Source organism: Schistosoma haematobium, chromosome 3 (genome assembly GCF_000699445.3).
Source record: "Schistosoma haematobium chromosome 3, whole genome shotgun sequence".
Taxonomy (NCBI): domain Eukaryota; kingdom Metazoa; phylum Platyhelminthes; class Trematoda; order Strigeidida; family Schistosomatidae; genus Schistosoma; species Schistosoma haematobium.
Genome location: NC_067198.1, coordinates 26,075,495 through 26,093,381, shown reverse-complemented (window position 1 = coordinate 26,093,381; position 17,887 = coordinate 26,075,495). Strand labels below are relative to the sequence as shown.

General features: G+C 34.9%; 2 protein-coding genes across 2 annotated transcripts; one reads left to right on the top strand and one right to left on the bottom strand.

The window, feature by feature from the left end:
- On the bottom strand, window positions 1-8,744 carry MS3_00010617 (uncharacterized protein; the record flags this gene model as incomplete). The annotated part of the gene is made up of 6 exons (XM_051219004.1): window positions 1-140; window positions 3,386-3,523; window positions 5,224-5,394; window positions 6,516-6,672; window positions 7,512-7,677; window positions 8,719-8,744. The coding sequence occupies 6 exons, from the start codon at window positions 8,742-8,744 to the stop codon at window positions 1-3; spliced, it is 798 nt and encodes a 265-aa protein (XP_051069406.1).
- Window positions 8,745-10,138: 1,394 nt separating this feature from the next.
- Window positions 10,139-17,626, top strand: MS3_00010619 (uncharacterized protein; the record flags this gene model as incomplete). The annotated part of the gene is made up of 16 exons (XM_051219006.1): window positions 10,139-10,223; window positions 10,882-10,920; window positions 11,401-11,463; window positions 11,592-11,654; window positions 12,021-12,077; window positions 12,686-12,748; window positions 13,042-13,071; window positions 13,462-13,530; window positions 14,051-14,119; window positions 14,640-14,696; window positions 15,375-15,440; window positions 15,628-15,690; window positions 16,112-16,180; window positions 16,739-16,795; window positions 16,834-16,902; window positions 17,613-17,626. 16 exons carry the CDS (start codon window positions 10,139-10,141, stop codon window positions 17,624-17,626), a joined length of 933 nt encoding a protein of 310 aa, XP_051069405.1.
- Between the last annotated feature and the right edge of the window lie 261 nt (window positions 17,627-17,887).

The following is a 17,887-nucleotide window of genomic DNA, read 5'->3' as shown; positions in this document are numbered from 1 at the left end:
TTACCTATCATCATCAGACCATCCACATAAGAATTTATCAAAAATAGCATCATTTTCATACAACATACAAAGTTGTGATCGAAATGGTTCATGAACTGAATAAATTTCACACGGTCGATCGCCCATTCTCATATCCCAAACTAAGGTAGAGAAACGTTTAAGATAAACAGTGAGTGAAGAAATCGGTAAATACACGAGTAAAGCATTTCTAGCTTCCAGTAAACCACAGCAGTACGCAGGTTGAATTCCAAAAGCTTGAACTTCAACCAGCAGCTAGACCAATAGTATCTAATGAAGTGTGAACAAGTAATAGCTCATATCTCTACGAAACTGTTAAGGCGCACTCACCAAACCGAGTGTTGATCCAACCCACTAAATTGAAACCACTTGTGATTCAACTCAAAGAACACAAAACCGTAGCAAGCGAGTTACTACACTCATAAACTGGGCAAGCATTTTAACCCGTAACTTTGTACGTTGATAACGAAACAATGAAGGAAACTTATAAGCCAAAAGAAACTGCTTCTATGAGAAGGACGCGATAGGAGCCGGAGGGGAAAACTAGGCATTATTATCGTTAAATTTCTATGGAACGATGTTTAAAATCACCTCGAACAATATCACACAACAATACTAATAATAATAAACAACGGAAACCATTAAGATCGTTATGTTCGTCATACGGCTTACTACTACACCTGAAGACTAGGCCACGAATCGCCATGAGGCAGACAGTTCTACCAACATGTATAGAGCTATCGCACATCTCGACAATTAACATTGAGGAAAACTTTGACAAACCATTTTATCATAATAGTTTTGAAACGCTGACAGGTGCCTGTGAATTACTTTACTATCTTTGGTGTGCAGCCATACTAGGACTTACTGCTTTAAACGTTCGGAATTAAACAACAGCGTGCTTATTTTATTGTGAAAGTGTGTGTTCAATCTTCCCCTTCGAGATATTAAACAAAACATCTTCGAAATGCGGTAATCCAACCCAGTCTGCCGAACCTCCGAGGTTATGGCACTCATAACTCAACATCAAAACCATATCTTTCTCATTTTAAATTGACAATCCTAATATACATTAGTTTTCAAGTCAGTCTGTAATAAGCAACGTAGAATCTGGAATATGTGTGCATCAGTTAACGCTCCAACACCACGTCAGATCAGTGAGGTGAAACAATTGAAACAAGTCTTAGAGTGGTGAAACTAGTGACAATATCAGTTGTGGTACAACGGATTAGGCATAAACAATACTCAATAGACACAACTATGTGCTTACAAGATGGATAATTGTGACGGTGTGCGTATCAATACCACGGTTCGACTAAACAATTTCAAATAAATTAGGTATCAGGTAGAATACTAATCATAAGCATCCATACATTTGTTCGTCTTATACCCTAAAACGATGACCACTTGTGTGTGATGTAGTAGTGAAAGCTATCAACCACATTCTAAGGTGAACAGAATTATGACCCATACGATACGCCTCATTAATCTTCTGTGTTTCAAAGGTTATAGATTTGGAGCTTATATATGTGAGACAAGTAATGCCTATTTCTTGGTGAAAACCATTTAGTTCACTCTTCTTTGAATATACTTTGAGTCGGCTACACACCTCTTAGACATGAGGACATGATGAAGAATATTTTTAGAGATGGAATGTTGAATAAACTTTGAAGACAGTTTCAAGTAAACCTGCATTAACTGGACTTCTGTAGAAACACTGCACGAGCAATCGACATCAGTAATGATGAGTGAGGTTCTGGAAGCTCTCGGAGAGTTCAATATGAACGGAGTATCACTACTCCTCAATACAAGTATCCTGAAGTTACTGCTGTTGCAGTGAGGACGATTACTATCGCTTTGGTCATTTATCTTACATAATTCTTCCTCAATATCTAAGACAACATTCAGTCATGTGTGGTAAAATGGAATAACGTATGCTTTCATGTGGCCTATTACCCTACCATTAATTTATACATCACACTTATCATTTGTGATTTTGTAATCTACTTCAGCGCAATAATTGACTGATTAACTGCCTTGATTCACTGAGGACTGAAGATTGTGACTTTGATATTGGTTGACAATTGTTTTGAGTTACAGATGTCCTCCAACTGTAGAAATGCTGTCCTTGCTCTGCCGGTCCTGAATGATAGAGAAAGTATAATAGTCAAAAGACTTTGTACAACAAAACCAATGAAAATCATATTTGATGTAACAAGCTACTGGCTTGGTATGTAAAACACTATATTCTTACGGTTGTCCACATATTCCACTGCTCTAACAAGGTATATTGTAAACTGATCACAACTTGGTTAATTTCAACACGTTTTCCAGATGGGAAATAATTAATTATACTTAGCCCTCAAGTTGGCATTCGGCTAAATGTCCTAAGCTGGTAAAGAGAAGAGAATCACTTTTAAACCAACAGTCCACAAGGGCTTTATAAAATAAAAACAATAATATGACTCTAAACCTACCTTAATCACCACCTACTATAGAAAGGAAATTTTCACCGTATCCTTGCTGCCTCGTAAATCTGACTCATAGGCTAGCATTATTGACATTACTTTTTAGGAAAACAATCCGCTTTGTTCTGGAAGTCGAAACGTCAAGTCGACGCTCAAGCAAAATCCAAAAGTCCTTAACTAGATATAAAATACCAGTTCTATAAACACTTGTTGGCATATTGTATTCGCTTGTATACATTCATTCTACTTAAATGTAATATATTTTGAAAATCTCCACAGAATCCGTAGTCATTTACAGACATGATCAGGTTGATTCAGAAAATCATGTTACATGTGGTGGATGGATATTTAATGTTAAATTATTTGAGATGTTGTTTATAAATTGTTTTCGGAGAGTATTTCTTACAATGTTAATAATGCTGTGAGGCATCATCTGGAAGCAATAAACTATTTGCTGAAGGACTGTGGTATTGTGTTAAAGCATAAATATTAGCTTATATTTGTGACCTCGAGAACTAGCTTGTTTCTATGGTATAGTGACTTATATAAACGATTCTGAACCAATGACTAGTTGCTCTCTTACAACAGTTACTAGATGCAGAAAATTTAAGCAGAGCAATCAACAACACAGCAGATAAAACCATATTCCCACAAATTCATCTAACCATCATATAAACCGTCGAAGGTCTGGACAGCCGTTTCGCCCTAGTATGCGATTCCTCATCAATGCGCACCCACTACTCCCTATCTGGAAATTCGGCCTCCTAGACCACTGAGATGACATCCAACGTAACACATGTTTATCCAATCTTCTGGAGTGTAGATATCAATTTTATTTATAGAAATAATGATGAGTTTGAAATGTTATTAGAAAATAGTGAAATAGTAGAAACTCTTACGTAAACGTCCAGCAAAACCACTAAATAAAATTGATGCAGCATTCGTAAGTATATCGTTACGTTGATCGGTTTTAAGCGCATCGATAGCCATTCCACCACCAAATTTAAAAAAAATGATCCATAAGATTAGTTTAGTCACTATAAATGATAATAAATGTGAAAAGGGCCAGTAAATTTATCATTCAATCAGTTAATCAAGTAATATAGCAAAGAGATAGACTAACTTTATCAATTATTTTTCCAGAGAAATACAACTCTAAATTTCAAGTAATATAGGCATGGAGTCGGGGATTACTGAACTTTTTATAAACAGGAGGATAGTATCAATCTTAGGGTAAGCAGTATGTAGTTAAAACGTCAGTAGGTGATTAACTGATTCGTCAGTGATTACTAGTTGTCTACAATAAAATGTAGGAGAAATCCAGCTAGTCTACTGCAATCATTTAGGAACTTGAGCGATATATACACCCGTTTCAAAAGGTCATGAACTTATGTATAACCATCGTACTGTCCTATTTTCTTCCCTTAATATTTGTTCATACGCACACGTTGACCATCCATAATTACTTTTGATTCCTGATTATTTGAATGTTTTGTAAGCTATATATAAATATATATAGTTTTCTGAAGTATAAAAAGAGTATGTAACAGATCAAAGTAAAAATTAATTACAGATAAAAGATAATTGTTAACTTGAAGAATATAAAAAAATTGTAAACATTCGGTAGTATTGAGTTATAAATTGTTGATAAACATTAAATACAAAAGTGAAGTTGTGCAACGATGTAACGGCTAATGAAAAATGTTAACATAAGAATATTTTATTGGAGAGAGATGACTATACATTTGATGAATATGAAAAACAGAATAATTACATTTGATAATAGCTCATTAGTAATTGGGAATAGTCCCTTTGATAACCAACCAGAGTAATGCTCGAAAATGAAATTATAAAGAGCTCTCTTTGTGTGGGAAGTATACTAATATAATTTACTGATGAACTACAAATATGATTACACAGCTTCAGTAAGTAATATCGCCACAAAACAGAGTTACTTTGATACATTGGCTATATTTATTCTTCAATGACACAGTGGAAATTCATTGCATTTCATGTATTTTAAATATTTCGCATAGCCACTAACTTTTACAGATAAAGTGTTTTATGAATGTGATTTTGTGCACAATGTTCATGAAATAATTCAGTTCAACACAGAAAACTAACTACAATATTTTGTAGATTCGTATAAGCTCAATCGATAGAGGAATAGTGTATATGACCACAAGTAACAAATGGGAATTATTATTAGTAGGGAAGAAAACATGATATGATATAGTGACTTCAAAAATAGTTAATCAATCCGTATAATAGTGATAATACTAACAGTACATGATTGAGTAAAAGAAGTACTGCTTTTGTTTATGTAGAAATCTGTCGTTGTACCGAGTATTTATTACTTCAAATGTTGTACTGAGATTTACTACACGTTACATTTTATTGCGATATCTCTCTGTGTTACTACTGGGAATTCTGGGATTATTTGCCATCAAATTACTTGTTGTGTGTCTACAGAAGTTCTCAGTGAAGACCCTCTATACTCTTGCAACATGGATGCTTCTGCCATTACAAATTAACAGGTAAATATGACAAAAGAGACTTAGTGGGTACGTTCAACTCTCTGATTATATCTTTTGTGCTATATAAGACAATTAAATTGACAATAGGTAAAGTGAATGAAATATTGGCTACTAATCAACAGGTATTTTGTGGGTCTAGGTCACAGCTTTTCAAATGAAGTTTGAAAACACAATTTATGAACATTAAATATAATTCTTACCAATTACGGATGCCATTATTCCCAATGCTAAATCATTAACGTTTGGTGCCTCTTGATTATTTTGTGACATACGAACAATGGCTTGTACAGATTCAGCTACAAGTTGTATAGATATACTACCCATAAATACAGAGAGTACAATCACTGCTAATGGTTCAAGTCGTGTTCTCCCTAAGAAGGAAATAAAATAACAGCATTTTAGAGACCTCATTTCTCTTTCACTTTCAGATGATTTTCAAAAACCCAACATTAGAATAAAAATGATTAATAAATATTTCAGTAAATTTAATAATTGTAAAGCATAAATAATAAGTATCTTAGAAATTTACACTAAGATCTTAAGTAATTATTACAATCATCTGGTTTAACAACATGGCTAAATGATGATGATAATTCTCTTTCAACGTTAAATAGAGAGAACAAATGATTAACAACATGCTGTGATGCATGTTGCTTATGCTTACGGGTACAAGTAGCATGTAGGAGCAATCGGAAATGAGATGCCTGCCAGCAACGGGTTGAGGTGATTAAATTAAAGAAAACAGGAAGGACAACTGAAAAAGGTGCAAATAATTTATTCAATGTATCGTTTTCATATTATACGAAGGCACTTTGTAAGTTTGCATTAGACAATCAATTGGTGTACCACACCTGAGTTCTCGTTCACTTCAATGTGACTGCGTTAATTTTTGTTATCGGATGTCACTGTTTATAACTTCTTGGCGACTGGACTCATAACTTAGTTCTATATTTTGTTAAAATTTGGTAACTAGTTACTGAAAGATATGCACTTTGTCTTAAACAATTTAGAAGTAAATTGTTATGATATGTTACTTATTCTTTCTTCATACTATATCTGAACATTTCAGTAGTTTCGGAAATAATCAGTCTGATTAAGTAAAGGCTTGTAAATAGATACTTACAGTAAATTGATGATAGTGTTCAATTAAAAATCGAATACATTCACAACTTTTGTTCGATAACTAGATGAAGTGATAATTTGAGAATTAATATCGATGTATAAAACATCATTTAAAAAACGAGAACTCTAAAAGATTGCCAAATGTAGTGACAGAAAAGTTATATGTTGACAAATGTTTAAAATGTGCAGAATTCTTCCAACACATCATTCACCAGTCCATATTTTGAGAGTCATTCATACTGTTAGTGGAATCAACTGCATGTCGTATTGAAAAGACCATTTAAAACAACTGTAACAACAGTTTAAAATAACCATCCCACAGACCGTAGATCATTTTATGATGAGTTAAAATATTTTTAAACCAAATTACCTTCTGGGTATTTGTATGGCTTCCTTTTACGCATTTGACGAGCAGCAAACCACATGATTCCACCGGAAGCCAAATCGACACAACTATCTAGCAAAGATGATATGATTGCTAATGACCCTGATAATGCAGATGCTACAGCTTTACCCAATAAAAGTACCTATATTGATGTAATTCCAAATGGGCAATATGATAATTAAAAGTTATCAAGTTATTTTCATACATACAATGTAAAATCGTTAGACAAATAATAACACTACTAGAAAATTATATTTTTCATTTAAAATTTCACTGAATAAAATATAAATTGATTTCATGGTGAAAGAAGTGTCACATTCATAAAACGTAAGGAGAATAAACTAGTGTAGGAATTATATCAAAATAAAACCAAACGTCTAGCGTAAAAAATTAGAAAAGAGGTTTTACTAGTTCGTTGTTTCAAAGAGGATGAACTCAAAGAAAATTGCTTGCTTAATCCAAGACACCAGTAAACTTAATCTCCCTATATTCACTGGAATGGTAACAAATTTACACGTCACTTCAGTAGCAAATGATTGTTTTAATCTTAGTCATCTAATAATTATATCAGCCTTATGCTATGGAAAAAACGATTTGATGTTTACGATCCGTAAACCACAAAACTTATATTACTAGAAATTGACATTTTGCGTTCGTTATGAATGACTGGTTATTTGAAATCACTAGTCGTCAATTAAACGGGTATTGCTTAAAGCGAAAGTAATAAAGCAAATGGAAAATCTGCAGATGGTGAACTAAGATCAATCGAAACACCAGATGACAGATTACTAGTTTGTAAACTTATTATATATTCTAAATAATTTTCCTATGTTACAATAGCTAGATGGAAACATGTAAACGCTGAGCATTAATAACTTATTAGAATTTACCAAGGATAGTTCATTCTGCATTAGAATGAAATTTCCTTCCTTTCCGTTTTAGTAATGTTCATGAACTAATTATTAGTGATATTATACTTACCACGTTGGCACAAAATACAGCACCAATAATCATTGTATTAATTCGCGTTTGCCGCCTAATAGAATGATGATTGGAGGTTACTTCTACATCGGAGGTTTCTGCCTCCGTAGTAGATGCGATCTTCTCCAATTCACGAATATGTTCATCTTGTCGTCGATAAAACTCCCTAATTTTAGAGAAAATATAAAATATGGATATCTAAGTGAATTTAACAGGGTTAAGTTAACTACATAGCAATCTCAGAACATCTAAATACCCCAACTCCGTATTTCCTTAATAGATGCTGTTGTCTGTTCGCGTCTTTTATTCGTTCCCATGAGACCTAACAGGTTGACATTTATGAGCTAAAATCAGCAAATTGACAAGATCTATACTACAAACAAAATGAACTTAGCCTACTTATTGGATTCTATTGATATAATTAAGAAGGCCTGGAAACCCTATTCATGATGTTGACAGAAAATAAAAGTAAATGTCTTGAGTGCTGTTAAAAATATATGGACGATTATCACATCCCGGTTGCTCACACTGTGGAAGGGTTCTTCTTGAGGTACCTGAGAAAGAAGTTGGATTAGAGGTGGTCTTAGTGACCTAAGAGCGTGACCACAGTGCCCAAGGGACAACTGCATGAAAGGTCGGTCACACGCGACTTTCGTGTGAGTAATTTTTGTGTTAGCTCCGCAATTGTTGAAGTCGTACCGCCAGAGACGGATATCCATCGGATAAGCCAAGGTATGCATTTTTATCGTTAACCTATTCTAACCACACGCCTCCTTGTGGGAAGGCAGGATCGCTGTCATGCTGGTTGGCTATAGAACTGTAATCCTTAGATGCAGCATTTACAAAACAATGCTAAGCGTGAAATAATTTACTTTAAGTAACTCACACAACATATTTACGTTTTCTATGGTTTATGTAAGTTAACACCTAAAGAAATGATATTTTTGTCTATTTATAACAAGAACTTGAGAATTCGCCTCTTTGATACTGAATGCTACCTAAATGTTGCTTTCACTTATTTGTTTCGCATTGTAGAAAAATGTTATTCTACAACTGAAGTAGCAAGCGAATTCAATGAATATTCGACGACGGGAATTGGATCTATTCAATAATCTACCCAATGATTATAAAAACCGCTTACATTTTCTACCACTTTCTATGCATTGAAATCAAGAGTTTCTTATACTTGCATTTACGTTTCACCTACTCGCCATCATTAAAATAAAAAGGCATTTTATTGCGATCCGTGATACATTCTGCAGAAACAACGTGTTGTTAAGAAACAGCTTTTGCAGACAATAGCAAAACTTACATGACTGACTTTGAAGTCGTCTTAGTTTTCCTGATGTTAGAGCTTAATCTCTTCCGAAAAACCTCAATAGGATGCGTTTTCCATGTTTCACCTGTGACACAGTTATAAGAATGGAATAGCAACAACAGAAATAAGTCACAAATTATTCCAAGCGTTTACTTAGTTTCTAAAACGTAAGTGACAGCTTGATGTAAAAACTTGGAATTAATTATGACAGTACATTTTATAAATGGGTAAATCTTGCTGATAACTAAGTTGGGTAGGGTTGAACACGTATTCCTTAATATGAAATAATTTCCAACTGCCCTAAATAAAACCATAGTGAGTATCATGACCAAGGTTTGACTTGATAATTCCGAATAAATTGAGCATTGTGTGGATTGTCATAAATAAAATAATATAGTTGTAATATAACAAGGGGTTTTGTGGATATCATAGTAATTTTATTAGTTGAGATCATGAGTTAATTGAAGCTGGACCACCATACATGTGGATGCGTTACGGTATTTCATGATAATGCAAATTTCTACCTGAGGTGCATACCTAAATAACAACCATTCATTGCTTCATAAACCAATCTAAATTGAGTCAGATACCCAAGGCCCATCAAATGATGTTCAATTGTATAAAGATGACACATTCAACACTACTGCTTTCTCCACATGCACCACGTTATGGCATTTTCTTATTATCCAGTCGAGGCATTTTCTGTTGGTGTATATATATGTGCTCATGAATGACTATAGAATACTTGTGATTTAGCACCTCGCATTTGTACCGTAACAGTCCCAATCACTCATACATTGAAATTCATCATTTTGGTGCTTTAACAGTCTGTATATAGTACATTTGGAGAGTTTTAAAAAACTGGCCATCAATGCGAACAAAATGTTCAATTGAACATAAAATTCTCTTGAGAGAAAATTTTACAAATTCATCAAACAGCACGATCACATTCACTGTCCTCAGTTCTATGAGTACAGTTTACATTAATCTGTAATTGACGAGAAACTACTTACATCAAGTGGAAAGTTGAAGGAGTTGTGAACAAAATTCTCTCACCACAAACTTAATACGGATATGAGAAAAATCAGTTAAACTTGCGTCACATTGAAAATCACATCGTGATAAGAATATTATCATCAGCACTGTATTCAGTGTCCTCAATTTCATGAGTGCACTTCTCATCAGTGTTTCATATCATGAGAACTCAATCACAGTCTTGCAACAAAACTCAAAGTGTTTTTGAGAATGTTTGAGTTCGCTGTGTTTGGTTTCCCACCAAAACAGTATATAGACAAACGTTCAAACAAACATGTTCATCAGAAAAATTGAGTTTAGAAGTAATATGTTGCAGGAATACAACCTTCTAATAAACGGGATCACTTTACTGATTTCACGTGAGTACATTTGTGGGTAATCTTCAATCACTTCACACGTAACGGGTTTGAGTTACTTCATGTGTTCCTCATTTACTAGAATTGGTTTCCCAATTTATTTGACGGTGGGTGGTTGGAGGTAGTTGACGAGGCATTCTGGACTAGTGTTACATGTTGATTGGCAACTTGTCCATACAAACGTATCATTTTGTCCCAGATTATACTCCAAAACCTATTCAAATATCAGCTAGTAAAACGTCCTAGAGTTTCAGATATTCCGTGTACCATGTCATTATGGTCTTCATCGTCATTTTCATAACAAGCAAAACTACATAGACTTTGTGTGAACAATTTCTTGTTGTAAGTGGATATTGCGTTTAGCTTGGTTGTGGACGGTGGATAACTGTTTGGCTTGTTGAGCGACGAAAATTCACAGATTGATAGGTCAGATTTAGAACAATTTCAGTGAAACATTCCATACTAGTTTCTTGTTTAAGAGAACATGGGTATAGATATATACTGGTCGAACAGGAAATTCTTGGCCTGATTACCATGTCAATTTGACGATATGATTTTGTACCATGTTCACAAACCAGATCATTGTGAAACAAGTTTGATTATTTTCCATGTAAATACAAATACTAACTTTTAATTCCATGCACTCATTTATGTGATTTAGTAAGTGGTCTCATCTGCGAAGCTCAGTCTCCTATCAAAAGTAAGTCTCTTGTTCATACTGTAATGCTAAAGTTGTTAATTGTCACACATAAAAATCAGAAGGCATCAGCAGTTTCTTGAATATGTCTACTAAGAAATAAATCCCAGTCTGCAACTAACACAATGTTCCATCCATGTAGCTTCCTCATCACGGACCATCACACCCGCGCTTATTTCCAATGTGTTTTTCTCAGTTTGATCAGGAACACCGTCCAACATGGTGAAGTGTAGAATGAAAGGGGAACGTACAATCTCAGGAACATTAACTGTCTACAATTGTTAGTTAGACTACTTTCCAACATATACATCGCAATTAGTGATGCGAACCCAGACAGAAAGAAAATATCCTTTATGGATGTAGTGATGTTTTCTCTCAATTCTAAACCCACTCAGTGTTTGTATTTCATCTTAAGGCTGCCTCACTGGTGTTGGAGCAGATAGTGAACAATATTGATGCTCTACATGTTCCATTATCTTTTAGACAGGATGAGTGCCACTATATCGGAATATGGGGAACATTATGTATCAAAAATACATAATAATTGTAAGCAAATATTATTTACCCTTATTGTTACTCCAACTAGCATTTGAGTGGATGTATTTAAAAATAGTTATTACTTGTTAGTTGTGCATGAGAACATCATGTCAGATATTGTCTTTTCGGTTGTCTAGATAAACTCCTCATTATGGCACTGGGACCTGATATGAATTTCACAAAGGAAGAATGTGATATCAGTAAGTTTGTATGTGTTCTTATGCATTGACATAAGACGAACAAACTACTCGGTTTTAATAGTGTCATGTAGAGTAAAATCTTATCTGCTTGTCCACTGTATTGACAGTAATCAATAACTCCATATGAAGTTGTTGAGAGTTTTACTGTATTTAGTCAATATCAAACTGAACATCGAGGAAAGTATGTGAAATGGATTGATAACGACGCTTGTATGTAAATGAGTTCGTAGTGGTTCAATTTACAATACAACTAATTGTAAACTAGTAAGCGTTTGTATTAAAATGAAGCACATGTCCTGCCTCTTACCACGAGGAAATAGAAGGTCTCACATCACCTATGTTTACTGTTCATAATTATTTGTGTAGTGCTTCGCGAGTCGGAGAAAGAGCACCAAGTGAAGTGGGCACTCAATTATCTCAACGGTATGTTGCAACTCTTTGTCATTGACATGCCTAGACTAATTTTCACTCCGTTGCTAATCTTGGCCCCTAAACTAAGTTGGAAACGTTATCACATCCATCTATCTTTGATGTGTATTTGTAAATTTACCAACTGATAGTTAGTGGACATTTTCCGATATAAAGTATGTCCTTCAAATCGTGCTGTCTACATTAATGCCGCACATTTACTGATGTTCCAAATAACTTTGAACAAACTCGATGTGTTTGATCATGTGGCTATTTGAAATCTCGTTTCCGAATTCGTCGAAATCTAAACTGTCGGAGAACACAACTCCTACATTCATTTCTCAAGTTTCCGAATACACAAAAGCAAATAACTGCACGTACATATGTATATGGAGTCTCGTGCTTCCTGTGTGCACGCTGTTAATCATTGGCAAAGAATGTAGACATTTCATCCTTCAGTCTGAATACAATGCCTTCAGATCAAACAGAGGTCGTCTAAAGAAGTATGAAGAGCTTGTCAATTCAGAAAGTAGTTCTTCTTTAAATACGTAAAAATGGACATATGAGGGTTTTTCAGTAGAAATTATCCAACCTCTTAACCTTTCTGTTGATACTCACTCAAGCTGCTAAAGAAACTTGGAAACTGGAAAGTGAACGGTTCAATTCTATTATGAACAATTATACGGGTAAGCCTTGGTAACCTGAAATAAATATATCTCACATTTTTGAATGCAAAATGTGTTCACTTTTCAATCGAACGACTCAATAAATCAGCCAATTTCATTTACAAACAAGAAGTGGAAACTCTGATACATCATGGATTTTCTACTTCATGAAAAGCAAATAGTGTTGACCCGCCAAACTGATAATGTCCGTTTCGTCTTCCACAATATCTTCATAGACTTTACTCAACTTAAAATGTACACATACTTTCACATGTTATCCACTTACAGTTAAATGTCACTTACTTATCTTACAGATTTGAATAAATCCATTGTACCAGACTTCTGTGAGTGATGTGAAAATTTTAAATTGTATTTCACACAAAACCACAACATTGTGTTCAGAACCCACTTTGAAACAGATCTCGATAAATTACTACATCCCATCCATCACTACCATATTGTATCATAATTAGTACGTCTGAGACAATGATGAAATATTGTACTTTATTCCATCCATTAACTATCTACTAAGTTATTAGGAGTTATTAGCAACAGCCTAGTGTGATATCACCGTGACACACAACTTGCAAACCGAGTGATTTGGCCCTGATTTCACTATCTCTGAACTTCAAAACAGCAATAATCTTTTCACATATGTTCTTGACATTTTGTATCACAGTAAATTGGTTTACACATACTTCTTGCATAAAACCGTCTGTAATTGTTCATTACAGGTATGACTATGTTACAGCAAAGTAGTGCTAGAAACTGGAACGCGACTATCCAAAGTAACATAGCATATGGTGAGTTCAATGCAGTTTTATTCAAAATGCTCGCGTTTGGCAATCTTGTTCTGAATAGCTTGGTTGTGTGTCTCTAGGCTGATAGGTGACAATTAATTTCTACACTCTGGTCTGTAATACATCAACCAGTATCAACATTCTGCAATAACTGGAGTTTATTTCTATTGGACGAAATATCCCTAAAATAATTTAAGATATCTAATCTTTCTTCACACAGTCAAGAGACAATTGTAAGTATTTGGATAGATGCTAACTTGGCAACAGCTTGCATCGACCTCACAGGAACACTCGATCAACATGGCTAAATCGAACATACGTGCGTTTTCATAGTTTCCTTGTTAACGAAACAGAAGTTGAATTCATCCGTCTCGGGATTATCGTCACAATAGCTTCCATTCACTGTGAGGAATCATATTCACTTGACAGATCACAGAAGATAGGATTACTTACATAACAGCTATATGAGAATACTATTTGAAGTAAACTTACTTATTCACCTGTGCCTTTGACACGTCAACAGGTTGTGGCGTCCTGAAGAAATATTCCCAGTTGAAATGGGAAGCAAGAACACAATTTGATAAGCTGGCAAGTAAGCGAATGTTTTCCAAACTCAATCAGTTGTCAGATTCTGCCTATCGCAAGATTATTATAGTCAATCATGTATGAGGATCACTTCCATAGTGTCAACTAGTGAACGGGAATTCCAACACACACATCTGAGTTATTTGCATGAAGTGATGAATTTTCGAGTTGTCATGTTTGAAAAAGCCAAACAATGTGGACTGACTCGACTTGCAATGAACAGACATATAAGATCACCTGAATCCAATAGGTGCAACAATTTACTACTGACGATGTGCTGAAACAAGTTTTAGTGTGGAATATGTGTTGCTATTCATAAGTCCATTGTATCCTGCTTACATAGTACTTGATTTGCGACTCCGACCATTCGGGTTTCATTTGTTAAACCTGTGCATTTCATAGTTAGCAATGAATGAATCTTACGTGTTATGTTTTGTCGGAATAACATTTAGTAGCGTCAGATACCTCTTTTTGAATACCACACACGGCATTTTATAGTACTAATGTCGCTGTTTTCTTCAATACAGTTCGCTGGTTGGATGGCTGGTTTAGAAACGGTCAATCGCAATACGTGGAGGATAGAGGTAGGTTTGTTTTCAGAAAGTATTGAGTTGGTGAACTTGAGCGTTACTCAACTACAATTTTCGACTGATATCAGTTTGAGCCATACAGCACTCCAGATTCGATGAAAAACAATACTTGCCTAAAACAGTTACCTGCATATCTGTAAGTATTTCAACAAAGTTAACGAATGGCGAACTCAGTGGGGGTTGGAAGTCACATTGGCAACACCATTTGTGGAAATCTTTGGATGCATGGTTGTAAGGATTGCGTAAATATGGCACTACTCATTCAATTAGTAGGTAAACATATTGACATTTCTTATAGACGAAAGACATATAGACGTTTGTTCAACGTCGAGTACATACCAGAGAATCAGCTACGAGCGCAGGCACAGTCTTTTATTCATCTCTGAAATCAATTTTGTCGCCAAAACACATGCTCACTGAACGTGATATTGAAAACAGTGTATTTGTGGTGTAGTACTGTGTAGAAAATTTCACATTTATTAGGATATTCTGTTGAATAAGACGGACTTTGCATTTCCCCACTTAATTCACCTACTATTTTGAATTGCTTAGAGGTGGAAACGATCAAATAGCTTTCGATTTCATATCTTTCTATTATCATTCAGCATTTTCTCCAATGATGAAAGTCACCGTTTTCAACTCTCGTGTATTTATTTGCAATATTCAAAACAGGTTTCGATTACCGTTTGAGAAAAGAAAATGTCGAATGTGCTGAGAGAGTGATGATGATACATCGAAGCAAGTGTAGCCTGAGTTTTAATTCGAGTTAATAAATAAGTGTTGCTTACATATCTTGGTTCTCATTTGACGGTATCACATGATACATTGACTGAAATCTTATGATTGCTTTATTCTTCCTACAATTTCAACCACACATTCGTCGATATCAAATGATTGTCGTAATTTTGTTTCTCATTGTTCATAGCTAAAGCCGAGATAGAATGCATGTCAACTGCAGAACAATATTTGGAGTCACAGGGAGTGAAAGGTTAGTTGACACGCAATTCCTCCATCTGCGTAATACATAAAATGAATAATAACAACTCGAGGCGCCATTCACTAACGGTCACTGGATTAAAGTACTATCAGACGTGCAATATTCTAATAGTAATCATGACAGCGGAAACGGGAACGTCTCTTGGCATCGGACCAAGTTATGTGGAGAAACAACATAAAAGTTAAGGGGTGTTTGCTTCATTAATTCATTCAATTCCAGACTTCATTACTTAGCAACATATTTCCAAGTTATCTATCTGTTATCGTAGTTGTATACAGTGTGATTATAATCATTTCACAAACCAATGTATCTCATAGGCAGTTTATATCTGTCGGTTACTTACATTTATATGTACTGCATTCCTTCTCAGTGTCTTCACTATTCTGTATCACGGATAACGTATTCTTTGCAGATACCACGAACTCAAGAAACCTAATTGAAAAATTTGACAACATTTACAAAAATTTCAATATTTCACTAGGTAAGATCAGTGGTTATATCGTTAAAACTAAGTAAAACCACGTGCACATCTGAAGTCGATTTTCGTTCCACTGCACTGACGTCATTGCAACACTTCTATTGAACTGTATGTAAACCTTACGATACAATTTCGGTTTCCATCCAGGAACAGAGAATCAAACATGATTCGTGACCTACTTTCCAAGCTTTCTTCTACTCACAGTGTATCGCCATAACTACTGAGGTCTGTACGATTGCAGTAATGCTTTCTGTCTTTCCAAACAATTCCAAATCATTGGTATGCCACACGGAAACAAACGTGTTCACATAGTTATTTTTGTTGAGTTCACTCAGACAATTAACTCCCTGATATTGCCATATTATACGTGTCAGATACACTGTTCCATTGAATTGGTGAAGAAAACTTCCACAGTTTTCAGCTAAGCTTTCACACCACTAACTCACCAAGTATATTAGGAACATACTGATACCACAGTTGTTACGAATTTGTTTCATTCTGATTAACATTTGTGCTCTGGATAGTTATTTTTCGAGATTACTACTTCAATTTAATTCACAGTCGAGTTGAAGAGTATAGTGCAAGACCTCGAAAATCGCAGGCTTGATTATTTGCGATGTAAGTTTGAAAATACTCCTAACTAATATGGTGTTTAGTTGTGTCTCCTATTGAGAGAGTCATCAACGTTTTAAGTGCAATGGATACAGAGGTGGATCACCAGTATGGTAAGTGTAACTGACGTCCATTCACTTTTATCTTTGCACTTACTCACTATCCTTTTGCTCATGCAAGTCATTTAAAATGTTACCATAAGACGGTAAACGTGTCGATATCATATTGCGAAAATGTATGTAATATGTGAGCCATTCAGTGGAATTTTGACCATGAATAACAATAGCGATTGGGTCACAATCAATTTTGTCAGTGTGTGACCTAACATCTCAGATGAAACCCAAGTTCTGTAACAATGATGACTTCAGACGTATATGAATAATATCACATGTTCAATGATTTTACGTGTTCAACATACTTGAGGAATTCATCTAGATACATGGGTTCAGTGCGATTCCCCGAAAAACTGCATAACTCCATAGCATTGGCATTGTTGGCACTTGTTTAAAAGGCATATATTTGTTCACGGATTGATTAAGAAACAACTACATTGCATCACTGCGTACATAGTGCTGGCTACTGATCAATGTTTGGAAGATTCGTGAGAATATATTGTGCAATGAGTGATGTAACATAGGTGACTGATCAGTTATGATACAATTATGTCCTTGCTACTCTACCTCGGTCGGAAATATTTTCTTCACATTGGCGCTGTATGGTTCATCAGTAATCGACTTCATCGAGTATATACTTTGTGTTATTTACATCTCTTCCTTCAAATCACTCCAAATAATCATCAACTCAACGTCTACTTTCCTTGTAGGAGTCTACAATTAACTCAAAGAATGGGACGGAATGCACTGTCGTTTCATTTAATAACACTATTTAGTTTGTAGCAGTAGTATCAATACTTTAAAATTGTTTGATTGAATGCAAGTCTTTCACAATATTTTTGTTTTCTTGATTTACACGAGATGCTAGAATTAAATTGTTGAGTGCAAAGTGCTTTGTGTTTGCTTGTATCCTTTCGGTCCTCAGTTCATAACTATCTCAAAGGTCAACGCAGAAAATCCCAGCCTTCCTCTCTTTTCAAATTTC